This window comes from Euleptes europaea, chromosome 5 (genome assembly GCF_029931775.1).
Source record: "Euleptes europaea isolate rEulEur1 chromosome 5, rEulEur1.hap1, whole genome shotgun sequence".
Taxonomy (NCBI): Eukaryota; Metazoa; Chordata; class Lepidosauria; order Squamata; family Sphaerodactylidae; genus Euleptes; species Euleptes europaea.
Genome location: NC_079316.1, coordinates 108,740,564 through 108,754,590, shown reverse-complemented (window position 1 = coordinate 108,754,590; position 14,027 = coordinate 108,740,564). Strand labels below are relative to the sequence as shown.

The 14,027-nt window shown below is 46.1% G+C and overlaps 1 protein-coding gene across 1 annotated transcript in view; it reads right to left on the bottom strand.

The window, feature by feature from the left end:
- Window positions 1-13,456: 13,456 nt before the first annotated feature.
- The window catches only part of RASGEF1A (RasGEF domain family member 1A), a 334,730-nt gene continuing 334,159 nt past the window's right edge, over window positions 13,457-14,027 (bottom strand). Inside the window, exon 14 of the mRNA XM_056849705.1 lies at window positions 13,457-13,535. Within this exon, the coding sequence (XP_056705683.1) occupies window positions 13,511-13,535 (25 nt within the window). The 3' untranslated portion in view covers window positions 13,457-13,510. The remainder of the gene's footprint in view (window positions 13,536-14,027) is intronic.

The following is a 14,027-nucleotide window of genomic DNA, read 5'->3' as shown; positions in this document are numbered from 1 at the left end:
CTATCAAGGTCAGTACTGTCTACTCACTGCAAAGCAGGTGTTCTACCGTTGAACCATGTCCCCCACCCCCAGCTCCTCAAGTACTTCTGAATTCCATAGATTTCAAGGGGAGAAAAGTATTTTCTTCTATTTAGCTCTCAGACTGAAACCACGAGGACTAAAGGCCAAACGACACATTAGGTTGAAGATCCATTACTAGATCGCCACATGGTTTTTTCACCCTAAAATGCAGCCATAGGGACAGACCACACTGGGCTGGGAGGATATTAACTTTCTTCATTTTCCCAATTAAAAATGTCCTCCCCAACTGGGTGGCTATTGTTCCTGGTAGACAAATCTTTTTCTGTCTTCTTTCCTCGCTAGGAGATATTGTACCTGGTGTGGAGGGGAGAGTTCAGCTGAGAAGTTAGTACCTTGTTGTCTCTGTAAAGGGCCTTTTTAAAACAGCTGCACCCTGGGACCAAGTTCAGAATTAGATATATAGGCGAGTCAGCACGGCGCTTAAAATTCTGTAAGGGAAAAAAAAAAAACAATGTTGATGTTTGAAAAGGCAGTTGGAATGGGGTGAAGAGAGTCAGTTGGATGGTAAGGGATGATGAGAAGCTGACAGAGTAAGCAGGGATAAAAAGAAAAAAGGCAGACCAATCAATGTGGTAATACCTACCTAGGAATGCAGAATGGAAGAAACTGAAGACGGGCGGGGGCCCCAAACTGAAGACGGGCGGGGGCCCCAAACTGAAGACGGGCGGGGCCCGACAAACTGAGAGGGAGGGCCTGGCAAGGTGCTCCACAGCCAGCCTCCCCAGTCCAAAGTAAAGACAGGCGGGGCCCCGACAAACAGCTGAGCTGCAGCTCAGCTGAGAGGGGGGCGTGGCAAGGTGCTGGGCCACAGCCTCCCCATCCAAACTGAAGACAGGCTGGGCCCCAACAAACAGCTGAGCTGCGGCCGAAAACCAGCTGAGCTGCTGTGGCAGCTCAGCTGAGAGAGAGGGAGGGGCTTGCCCCGGTGCAGGGAGAGGGAGGGCGCCAGCACAGGCTTGGGGAGCATGGGCTTTAGGAGAAGGAGCACCGCAACACGGCACAGCCCTAGGCAGATGCAATGGCTCCGCGCATGCCCACAGAGAGAGCTTGGCGTGCCGCACGTTCGCCATCACAGATATAGGCCAATCTCGGCAGTACTTGGAAGCGTAGTGCTTAAGAGCGGTGGACTCTAATCTGAAGAATAGGGTTTGATTCCCCATTCCATCATACGGAGCCTGCTGGGTGACCTTGGGCTAGACACAGTTTTCTCAGAGCTCTCTCAGCTTCACTTTCTTCACAAAGTGTCTGTTGTGAGGCGGGAAGGTGATTGTAAGCTGTTTGGAGACTCCTTAAAGGTAGAGAAAAAGTGGGATACAAAACCAATTCTTCGTTTTTGTCAGTCCTTGGACGGGAGACTACTGAGGAGGATGGACTGCTTTGCAGAGGAAGGCAATGGTAAACCTGCCTCTCACTTGCCTTGAAAGCCTCTTGCTGGGGTCACCATCAGTCTGTGCGACTTGATGATGCAGCTATACATACACAAAGGAGTGAATGGAAGACTCTGAAGGATTTGGGGACAGAATACCCTCCGTTGTCATGTAGGGGGCAGGGCAAATCACCAAAGCCCCTCCCAGCCCCTTTCTCTTTAACCCCTCTCTGAGTTTGAAGTAGGAAGTGGAGCATCCTCACATCCTTCACATGCACACGGGTGTGGGTGGAGAGACATGAATCAGAAGTTCCAGTTCCCTGCTGGCCCAGATCTGGACCACAGGCCCACAATTCCACACATGCACGGCAATATTGCAGAAACATGGAACACACACAGACAACACATCTAATTAGTAGTTCATCTCCCCATAGTTCGGGGAACCTTGTTACAGTAGACGATGACATAGTGGCTAAACACTCGACATACGTTATTTCTGAATTCCACACCACATGCCCAATAAGAGAAGATTGTAAGCTGTAGTGTACTACTTATGGTGCCAAGGTGGAGGAATGTGACTTGTCTACAACCTGCACATGATGCACAGTCACTCTTCTGTATCTCAGGCAAAGGTTTATCCTAGCAGTGCTTCCCAACAACCTTTGGCACCAGGACTGAAGCCCAAAGGGGCCTTTCCAAGCCACAGCAATGGAGTTCAAGTTATCCTTGGGCATACTGACGATACACTTTTTGGCACAGAACTGCTTTACAAGGCCTGCTTTCCTCCACATGGTATCATACCACTTTGGTGCCACGCTTGAAAATTACCATTCGAAAGCTGCTTGTCAATCCGATGGAGACAGACACAGATGGGAGATGATTCAGAGAATCGTCCAGTAGGAGAAAGGCGATCATAGCCAACGGTGACACTGAAATCAGAAGTTGCAAAAGAGAGATGACAGCCTTTTTTCTCACACAAAGATTCCAACAAATGCACACACAAACACCGCTCCTCTCACTAGCTCAAAACAGGGTCTGACTTCAGAGACCTTGGGCGAAAACGCATGGTCGCTTTAGCCTCCTTTATTCCCTGTTTCAACCAGGATTCAGCCAGAACCGAACGCATACTTTTCATCGAACGTTCGTTCGATCCTGGCTGAATCCTGGCTGAAACAGGGAATAAAGGAGGCTAAAGCGACCATGCGTTTTCACCCCTTCTTATCACAGCTCTCTTAAAGCTCTCTCAGCCCCACCTACCTCACAGGGTTGTGGGGAGGGGAAGGGAAGGTGATTGTAAGCCAGTTGGATTGTTCCTTAAGTGGTAGAGAAAGTCGGCATATAAAAACCGGCAGCGCCCGAGGAGCCCTGAAGCCCCTTAATGAGTTCTGACTCATGAAAAAGGCTGGAATAAACGTTCCTTGTCTCTGAGATGCTGCTGGACTTCTGTTTCATTTTGACTATAACATCCCAAAGAGGAGGAAGGAGGGTACTGGATTTGGGAAAGAGGTCTCTGCTCTGATGTACTCTTTATTTTCCTGCTTCCTTGAAGGGACAAAGCTCTGCAGCAAAACTCGTGTGATGATGGTCAATGTTTATGGACATGCGATTTCCGCCTCCTCATGATCACCCCATGAAGCAGGTTCAACTAAAACTAAAGACTCCAAGTCACACACTGACAGCTTCATGGAAGAGTGAGGCTTGACTCCCCGTTCTCCCCAGCCTGATAATCCAACCACTACACAACATTGACTCTCTCCTTATTTACTTACAAACCAACATTTTGTTCGCTTTAACAGTCTTGGGGGGAGGGGGCTATTTAAATCAGGATCCGTATCACAGATTTAAAATTGCCTTGACCGATAATAACAACAATCCACCCTATAACATAATATAGCCACCTTTTTCTTTAAAAAATGGCAGATGACTCCTGAGTCACCACCAAGCTACGAAACCTCAGTCAATCGACTGCTTTTATAGTGCAACATGAGGAGGGGGTTGGGCTAGGACTCTGGTGGTCCCTTCCACCTCTGGGATCTACGATTCAAGGATTTTTGGCCGTTGTTTCGTAAACTGTAGCCTAAGATTATTCATTCAATAGGAATTCTACTCCCCAAAGCTAAATTCAGTTCACCAGCCCCGAGGACTGACGTGTTCATTTTACGCTGAATTGTCTTCTTGGGGGGAAAGGGGAAGGTGTGACTCTTATACTGGGTGGGGGGAGGGAGCAAATAGCCACTTCTCTTCAACCTTGGCCACATCGACTGTCATCAGAGTACTGAAAACCCTTCCTCAGCTTTCATGTGGATGCTTAGCAAGAGGCCCCCAAACATGATGTTTTCTCATGGTGAAGGCCAACTGCCTACTCCAAGCAGAGTGACACCCTTCAGTATCCAGGGAAATCGATGCTTCCATTTGGCATTGCACTGGAAGCCTCAATCCTGTCTAGGCAAAGATCCATGTGGTCTATCATCACTACTACCTTCTGCTGAGTAGGATGAGATTGCTTCCCACATCGCAACGAGATCTCATCGTCCATGTCAGGCGCTATGGTATTTGCAACATGAATTTTGGAAGTGCTTCCTGCATCAGTGAACATGTCATATTGAAGGCCATCTTACCTACGGTTGTTAACATCTTCCTGAAAGCCCCAATTCTCGAGAGTCCTTTGTTCTTCTCTGCAAACTGATTCACAATGGTGATATCAGTTGGATAAAATGGACTCCGGACGATTCCAAAGACGTAGATGGCCTGAATCTCCTGGAGAACCCACGTGCCCAGGAGCAGCCCCACCAGTACGTAGCTCATCACGGCCTGCAGGCTTGTTGTAGAGAATGCCTGATCTCCCTGCGCCCTGTGCAATAGGCCGGCTTCTACGAGAGCCAAAAGGAAGACGCTCAAATGAAAAAAGATCTCCCTCCACTGAAACTGTCTGCAACACCACGCAGTCAGATCCTTAAACTGCTTAATAGCGAAAGAGCTGGTCACGAAGTTCTTGATGGCAAACCCAATCTGAGTGAGGTTGAGGCTCAGGGCAAATCCGCATCCCATCATGAAGACTACTAAGCGGAGAGAGCTGGGGATGAAATATGCGGTAACGGCTGTTCCCACGGAGAGGAGAACCACTCTCAGCAACCTGAAAGGGGTGGGGGGAGAGAAAGAGAGAGACAAGAAAGAAAAATGGGAATTGCTTGGAGAAGAATAAGTTCCATGCCACTTGCATGGAGGACTGGGCCTATTATGTCCCCTTCCCTCCCACCACAAACAGACCAGAGTGTGAATATCTCTGACAACACGCCCTCCCCAGCTGTGGCAAGATGGTCTCCCTACGGCATAGATTATGATAGCATCATGGCCTCCCGGGGGTACAATGTAAGTGTCAGTGGTTTAATAAGGCTGGGGCAGGCGCCATGCCCAAGATCTTCCAAAGGTGTCTAAGGGTCCTACACTCTATGAAGAGGGCAGGTCCTGGCATGGATTAAAAACTGGTTGGACGACGGGATGCAAAGGGTTGGAATAAATGGACAGTTCCCGCAACGGAGGGAAGTGAGCAGCAGGGTCCCACAAGAATCGGTCCTGGGGCCGGTGCTACTTCATTTGTTCCCCAATGATCTGGAACTGGAGGCGAGCAGCGTAGCAGCCAAGTTTGCCTCTCACACAAAATTCCTCAGGGAGGTGAAAACCAGGGATGACCGTGAAGAGCTCCAGGAGGATCTCCACATATTGCGTGAATGAGCAACAATACGGCAGATGACGTTCCAGTGCAGAGAAGTGAGATGTGATGAGCATTGATCAAAACCACGAATGGGGTCTCAACTTGCTGAGATGGAGAGGGAAAGACACCCCCGGGGTCATAGTGGACTGCTCCATGGAAACATGGACCCTGTGAGAAAGGTAAACTCTATGCCGCGGATTATTTGGAAAGGGGTTGAAAATAAAACAACCACTATTGTAATGTCCCTGTATCAATCTATGTTGCCACCTCCATTGAAATACTGTGTGCCGTTCTTGTCATCGTATCTCAAAACAGATGTGGCAGAGCTGGGGAAAGTATGGGAAAAGGCATCCAAGAACATTGACTTATTTTCTTTATTACAGCCAAAGGACAGCATTAAATATAAAATATACAACCTGTGATAAAACTACAGTACAGAAGAAGGCATCCAAGAAGATTAACCCAGGGAGGAAGCCTTTTCATGAGGAAATACTGAAAAGTTTGGGACTACATACCACCAACGGTCATTTTGTCTATCAGAAGTCTTGGTTAGATACACCAAGTGCACTAGAAGGCACTGAGAAGGAAGGCCACAGTAGACGTTCAAAGTTTCTGAAAGGCCAAGAAGACTCTGATGATGAGTCTTTGGTGGCTCCTCTCTCACACGGCCACCTCCTCCGGATCAAGGAGGACCAAAGCCCGAGGAGGACTGTTAGTCGCTGGAGGTTCTGAGTCGCTTTGCCCCCCCTCCCACCAACCGCCTCTCCTCCTCTCTGGGATCCCCAGCTGCATTCTCCTGTTCTTAGGGCTGCCAACCTCCTGGTAATTAGCAAAACAAGAAAAGAGCACCTCCGTGCTACTACCGTCAGGTTTTGAAACTGGCACGGGAAGAAATCAGTAGAATAATACAAAATGTGTATATTGTGTTTCAAAACATTTCAACAAGTACAATGGACTACAACAAGTGACAATAAACAATATATACAAAATATACAAAATGTGTTTGATGCAGTCTATAAATAGTACAGTCTATAAATAGTAGAATCTTCTTAGTATATAGAAAAGTATTTTAAAAGTCCCTCAGGTACATGTATAAATGCTCACAGAGTCTTCATTAAGCATGATGGGTGGGGGACGGCCATTTCAAAAATTTCTTCAGCCCCATTTCCAATCCTACATTAAATATAATACATTCCATCATGAAATTCCTATAAACTACATTTAATTGAAATCAATTCATATATATTATACTTACAAGTATCCAAGCTTAATTAGATTCTATATAACATCATGAAGCCAATTCACCAGTTTCCGTAGGATATTCCCAAGTGTAGGCAGCAGCTTAGCTTGTTTAGAGCCAACCCATAATCACAGCTGAAGATAAGAGATCACTCAAGCCGCATTCCTAATAGTCTACCGTAAATCTTGTAATACTGGCGTTAAAGCTCCCATTGCTGTGTGAAAATTATATGTAACAAGAAAAGTTGTTTTCCAAATTTAATCCGTTTGGCTGTAATGTATTAAAGAGATGTATAAAGGAGGTCTCTTTTTGACATAAGATTCTTTCAGTATCCCTTCTATCATAACGTTTAGCCACCAGATTCCAAATCACAAAAAATGTAAGGTCATTCTCAGAATGGCGTGCCTTCATGAAATGATCAACTACTGGGGCATTTGATATTTTAGGTTCAGAAATACCTGGAGGTTTTGGGGGTGGATAATGGAGACGGCAGGGTTTGGGGAGGGGAGGGACTTCAGTGGTGTCTAATGCCATAGAGTACACCCCCCAAAGCAGCTATTTTCTCCAGGGAAACTGATCTCTAGCACCTGGAGATCAGTTGTAATAGTGGGAGATCTCCAGCCACCACCTGGAGGTTGGCAAGCCGATGAGTCTGAGCAACAGCAGATTCAAGTTTAAGAACTACCGGTCAGGAAGAACTAGCAGAAGAAAAGCCACCGGTCTGTTCGCCTCAAGGCATTCTGAACCCAGTGCGCTACATACCACCAACGGTCGTTTTGTCTAGCAAAAGTCTTGGTTAGATAACACAAAGTGCACCAGAAGGCACCGAGAAGGAAGTTCGAAGTTTCTGAAAGGCCAAGAAGGCACTTATGATGAGTTTTTGGTGGCTCCTCTCTCACATGGCCACCTCCTCCGGATCCAGGAGGAGGACCAAAGCCCGAGGAGGACTGTTAGTTGCTGGAGGTCCTGAGGCGCTGTGCCCCCCCTCCCACCAACCGCCTCTCCTCCTCTCTCGAAACCCCAGCTGCCTTCTCCCGTTTTTAGGGTTGCCAACCTCCACGTACGAGCTGGAGATCTCCTGCTATGACTACCGATCTCCAGCCGATAGAGATCAGTTCCCCCGGAGAAAAGGGCCTCTTTGGCCATTGGACGCTATGGCAATGAAGTCTCTTCCCTCCCCAAACCCCGCCCTCCTCAGGCTCCACCCCACAAATCTCCAGGTTTTTCCCAATCCGGAGCTGACAACCCTATGGGGGAAGGTGAAAGTGAAGTGCCCCAAATAAAGGTATTTTACCTGTGGCACTATAGACTGCCCCTGTGTACATGAGCAGGTGCAGGTTTCCTCCCTTTTAGATGTGACACCCATGTAGATAAATGCGTATCAAGAACCCCCCTTCCTCTCTTTCCTCTTGCTTTCTATTGACATAGTTTGCATAAAGCATAAGCACTCACATACATTCCTTAACCTGCAACATTGCCAAATGCAGCCGGTTTCCTGTACTCTGCTAGCGCATTATCTATTACAAAGACCTTCGTGTCCCGCCAAAACACTTTGCTTTGCAAAATTACTTGATCTCAGTTGCCAAGAATGACATCCATGGGAACAGCAGGATTGTATCGTATTAAAATCCATTGTTAAAAAATGTATAAAGCTTGATGCTTGGAAAACGGCAAGTGTGATTCTTTCTTTTGCTTTTGGGCTGGAGAGATTTGATCCCAGCTTTGTACTTTTAATTGGTACCATTAAACGGCATAGCTGTAAAACTAACTCCTGATCTCCAGTGTGTCATCCTTTGATCAGATATACCTGGGATAACGGGTTTTCTAGGCACAACAAAAGAGAGCCATTGAATATCACTTTGAAGAGTCCAAATACACCAGCCGTGTGTGTGTGTGTGTGGGGGGGGGGACAGACGGAAAGACCCCACATTAAATCCCTGGAATCATAAGTCCACAAGAGGAGGCCTGCTGGATCTGATCAATGGTTCATCTAGTCCAGCATCTTATCTCACATGGTGGCCAGCCTGTTCCTCTGGAGGGCCAACAAGGCATAGAGGCTGAGGCCTTCCCCTGGTGTTTCCTCCTGGCACTGGGATTCAAAGGTTGACTACCTCTGAACGTGGAGGTTCCCTTTAGGCATAACTCTCCAACACCACATTTCAAATGAATCAGCTTTCTGTGTATGACTAGTCTGGCAGTCTGGGTTGAAATTGCAGGAAGAAAGGTATTGGCTGGATATTAGGGGAAAACTTTTTACAGTAAGAATTGTTCGACATTAGAATCAGCTACCCAGGCAGTCTTTAAGCAGAGGTTGGACCAGCACTTGTCAGGGATGCTCGAGGCTGATCCTGCATTGAGCAGGGGGTTGGACTAGATGGCCTCTATGGCCCCTTCCAACTCTATCATTCTATTTATGCTTTATTGTAGGTTGAGTGCATTCTCAGGGCCGGAGGCTCCTCCCATTGCTACAATCTGAGCTGGAAACAAATTGCCAACGCACTTCACTCGATACTTGGGTCTGCCCTCCGGTTGTTCCAGAGTTGGTGATTGCCGCTAGAAGCCCTTGAACTCTGTCCTGGAGCCCGTGTGCTTGCTTCATATTTTGGCAAAACCCATCGAGAAAGCCCTGACTTTACTACCACGTAGTCGTCACAGGAAAGACAGCGGAGCAAATGTCGCCAGGTTGGAGCAACTTTGATTTTATTAACACACGCACATCAAGTCAAACACAGAATATCCTGCTTTATGGTACAGCTTTTATATGTAGCGATTTCAGCTCTGAAGAACAAAACACAGACATTGAAGGAATGTATCCAACAAAGGAAAAGAAAATAATAATAAGAAGCCATGTAGAAATGGCACCATTTCAAGTATATACTAGAACAAAATTGACCACTGGAGGGTATGTTCATATGAAAGCTTTTTCTTAAATATGCATACACCAAAAAGTGTTCCAGAACTGCATTTCAAATATATATGTCTATGAAATTAAAAGCATCCCTTTGTAAATTTTCAAATACTTTAACAAAGCTGATAATACAGTCCCTTTCATAGTGTTTGACGATGCTGCTAGCTAGGACAATCTCAGAAAGTGCAAAGAACCACTGTAATAATACAGTATAAATAGTCTCTTAACTCTACTCCCGAGCTGAAAATCAATGCTTCAGCTCAGGAAAACTGCAGCAGGTCACAAATAATAAAAGCCACTAATTTTCTGTCTCTGGGTTTTTCTTTCTTTCTGTTAATACACAGTATTTCTATTTCTTCTTTCAATTCGTATGGATCGGCCCCGTCGCTGAACTTTTATAGCCCTGATCTTTGACTGTTTTATAGCGGTGGCAGCAACCTGTTTGGCAAAAAGATGGACGGGCATCTTCTGAGATCATCGTGTATTGATCAGTAGTGAACAAGAATGGGAGGGATCAATTCCGTTTCTTCAGACATTCATTTTTAAAGTGTTGTCTAATGGGCAAATAATCTCGCAAAGACCACATTATGTTAACGGCCAATTTTTGGGCCTAGCTGTAATCGCTGTTGGGAAGATAGCACACATATCTTGATATAAAATTATCCCCTCATTATGCAATGCATAATTTTAAATCTAATGCTTGTTGGGAGCTTGTTCTATTTCCTTTGCTGAACGTTGAGTAGTAGCTTCCCCCCCCCCGCCCATGCAAATGAGAGCGCTGAAGTCTTAACAGTGAATTAGCTTTGAGAACAATTCAAAAGAAGTTAAAATTGGCTCGTTTCATTTATTTTAGAATATGCTCCTAAACGTAGTTGGGAAGGGGCTGTGGCTCAGTGGTAGAGCATCTGCTTGACATGCAGGAGGTCCCAGGTTAAATCCCCTGAATCTCCTGTTAAAACGATCAGGTAGGGGGTGATGTGAAAGACCATTGCCTGAGTCCCTGGAGAGCAGCTGCCAGTTTGACTAGACAATACTGACTTGGATGGAATGATGGTCTGATTTATTATAAGGCAGCTTCATGTGTAGTTTGTAGGGATTGTTCCATCTTCCTGATTCTTGAAATCCTCTAAAGCTGGCTTCACCTAATGCCAGTTTTACAATAGGTATTGTTCTGAACAGACAGCTTGGCTATTATGGGTTGGTTCACCTGTGAATGGTCATAAACCACCAAAGGATGACCTGTTTGTGTGAGCACCTCAAATACAATACTTTTTGACAAAGTCTGTTCAGACATGCAGCTGCTACTCAGGTAATCGAGTGACGGACCAGGCACATGTGAACCGAAGATCAGGTTTTCAAAGGAGCCAATCCTCCAGGTTGTGGCTGGAGATCTCCTGCTATTACCACTGGTCTCCAGGTGATAGAGATCAGTTCGCCTGGAGAAAATGGCTGCTTTGGCCATTGGACTCTATGGCATTGAAGTCCCTCCCCTCCCCAAACCCCACCCTCCTCAAGCTCCACCCCCAAAATCTCCAGATGTTTCCCAACCCGGAGCTGGCAACCCTATCTGAGATACTCGTCAGCTTGAAATTGTGGATTCTGCAGCTGTCATTGTACAAGAGGTCTGGGGGATCGCCAAAGCGACCTCCAGAAATCCCTTCCACCCCAACGGTTCAGTGACAAGGTTCAGAATTTCAACAGAAGTTAGGAAACGGTGAATTCATACTGTTGTTATGATTACAGGTATCAGAGCAGGATTGGGGGAAATTTCTCTTTTCTCTTATCAAGTGGTCATGATAACCCCTATGGTAGTTAATTTGCCCACCAAAGTGTTTCCCAAACATGATACCCCTCTTTATATGATGGCATTATCTTCAACCTGACCTTACCTTGCCAAAGAAGTTTCTTTAAAAATGCCACCTTTAAACATTTGCTGGGTTCTTAACATCTCTTCTCCTGCAACAATTATTGTTATTTATTTGAGGCATTCTTTTATGCCGCCTTCCCACCCAAACAGGTTCCCCAAGACCACTGTCCAAAACTATCCAGAAGCTAGTTTGTAAAAGACAATGAATGCTCCATTGCCATTTTTGAAGTGATTGTGACGATTGTACATCTTGAAAATCCCTGATAAACAAAATGCAAATGTAAACTCAAGAGTTCTCAGAAGTGGTAAAAGTGGAGACTGAGGAGAAAAAAGCGATCTACCCATTTCTCCAGTTGTACTTTGCCAGAACTTGGAACAAAAATAAGGTTTGCTGCACCATTATCACGTAGACAGGTATACTCTTGTTCGTGTGCTGTTTCCTTCCTGTTTATTTACAAAGATGCAGCTGGCTTTCGTTTTCTTCCTTTCTTTTAAAAAATAGACATCCACATTTTTATTTCACTTGCTTCCAACCAGAGTTGTAGAAGAAGGTACGCTAAACTATTTCAGTACCTTGTAAGGCACTATTATCTGATGTATGAGGGAAAGCAGCTTTCCAAGCTGCTGTGGTTTAAGGCCAGGCTAAAGGAGACGAGGAATCCCAGGGCGGAGGCATTTCCTCGTAGCTGAGGGTCGGCAGACACCACTGCCAAAATCACTCGGGTAAAGCTCGGGCCGGAAAGGTCACCCGCAGCCTAAAGAGGTACAAGGTTGAGTCTCCGAATGAGAAGACGAGAAAAGATGGGCTATTGGGGAGGGACATTTGGATGAGCCTTCTCCCTGTCACATGGCTTCTTTTTATCTGTACCACTTGATCCTACAGCCATGTATTTATGGACCCTAAGGACTAGGGTTGCCAACCACCAGGTGGGGCCTGGAGATCTCTTGATTACAACCGATTGCCAGACACAGAAATCAGTTCTCTGGAGAATAATGGCTGCTTTGGAGGGTGGACTCGACAGCCTTATACCCCATTGAGGTCCCTCTCCTCCTCAAGACCCTCCATCCCCAGGCTCCACCCCCCCCAAAAAAAAATCTCCAACCGGGAGTTGGCAACCCTACTAAGAACACAGTTCTGTTGGGCTCTCCAAAGCAAAGCAAAGCAGGCAAAGAAAAAGAGATGAAATCAATGAGGGACGGTCATCACGATGCGGATCTGTGTCGGAAGAGCTGCAGGGTTGAACCCCTTGCAGGTGAAAGCAACAAATAGCCTCGTAGCTCTGCAAACTAACAAACATATTATGGCGTGATTTTTTCCCCTCCAATAGGCAAAAGCTTGAATTGTGGCAAGGGAACAATTGGAGCACTTGGGATTTGTGGCGGGGAAGGCTCTGCTTTCCCCATTCTGTGGGAGATGAGGGAGAAGCGAAGAAGAAAGAAGGAGGGAAAGAAGAAAGAAGAAGAGTTGGCTTTCATATGCTGACTTTCTCTACCTTTTAAGGAGAATCAAACCAGTTTACAATCGCCTTCCCTTCCTCTCCCCACAACAGACACCTTGTGAGGTTGGTGAGGCTGAGAGAGTTCAGGGAGAACTGTGACTAGCCCAGCAAGCTTCATGCTGAGGAGTGGAGAATCAAACCAAGATCACCAGATTAGAGTCTGCTGCTCATGTGGAGGAGGGGGGAATCAAACCCGATTCACCAGATTAGAGTCCGCCGCTCCTAACCACACCTCACTAAATCGCAGAGGGCCCAAATTGGGTGTCCCGTTGAACAAGGGTTCTCTCTGTTTTTATAGCTTATTTAGCAGAAAGGTTCAGCCTACCCATGTTAATCCTGGGGTGTGGGGTGGGACTGATCTCGTACCTCTTTAGGTCTGAGGAAACCTTTGCTGATTCCAAACACATCAGCCTCCATTTCTCTTGCGAGGCCGAATCAAGGCGGAATGGAGTGCTGACCTTTGTGTGTTGAGTCTGTTGTGAGAGTGTGCGTGTATTAGGTGGAAGTAGTCAAACACAAAGATAAAAATCTGCATGTCGTTAGAATAAGACATCTCCACGGATACCGCCCCCACACAATCCATTTTATCTCTGAGAACAGGGCCCGGCCCTTGATATTTTTCTTTAAATAGTTAAAAAAAAAAACTTCATTTTTAAGTGCCTTCAAGTTGATGCGAAATATCAAGCACGATATTTTCCTTTCGGAAGTCAAAAGGCATCGTATGTACAAAACAAGCCTCAGCCAGTGAGGTCTTCCTCGGCTCAAACCGAGTCCTTCAGGACGTAAAAATAATGTTCTTAGTGTGTGCTTTAGAATCCGAAACAAAAGTCCGAAGTCTCAGGCCCTGTTGAGAAGAGTCGTCCTAAAGATGGAAAGATAAAAATCAGATCAGGGAACCGTCTCTTGAACCGATGGTCAATGTAACCCCTCAATTCAAACAGGCAGTTCTAATTGTGACAATACTTGGGGTTTCTTCCTGTCCTTAGTATCGGTCTTCCAAATTAGCCTTGTCTAGCAATTTCTGCCTGGTCCCTTGTTCTCTCTACATAACATAGGTCAGGGATTCCCAATGCGGTGCCCGTGGGCGCTATGGCGCCAGCTGACACCTTTTACAGTGCCCGCTAAGTGTTTCTAGAAAGTGGGCGGGGCCAGCCTGGCAAGGCTTCTGATTGGCTGTGCAGGTTTTTTAAAACTGTTGGTTTGGCAGCCGCTGCCACCACAGAACAAAGGATCTTTTATCATACATTTCATAATATGGTTCAAATACAATATTGCGTATATCAAGTATTATATAGCGTGCCCTATGAATTATAATAATGATTATGATACGAAGAAGAAGACAAAGAAGAAGAGT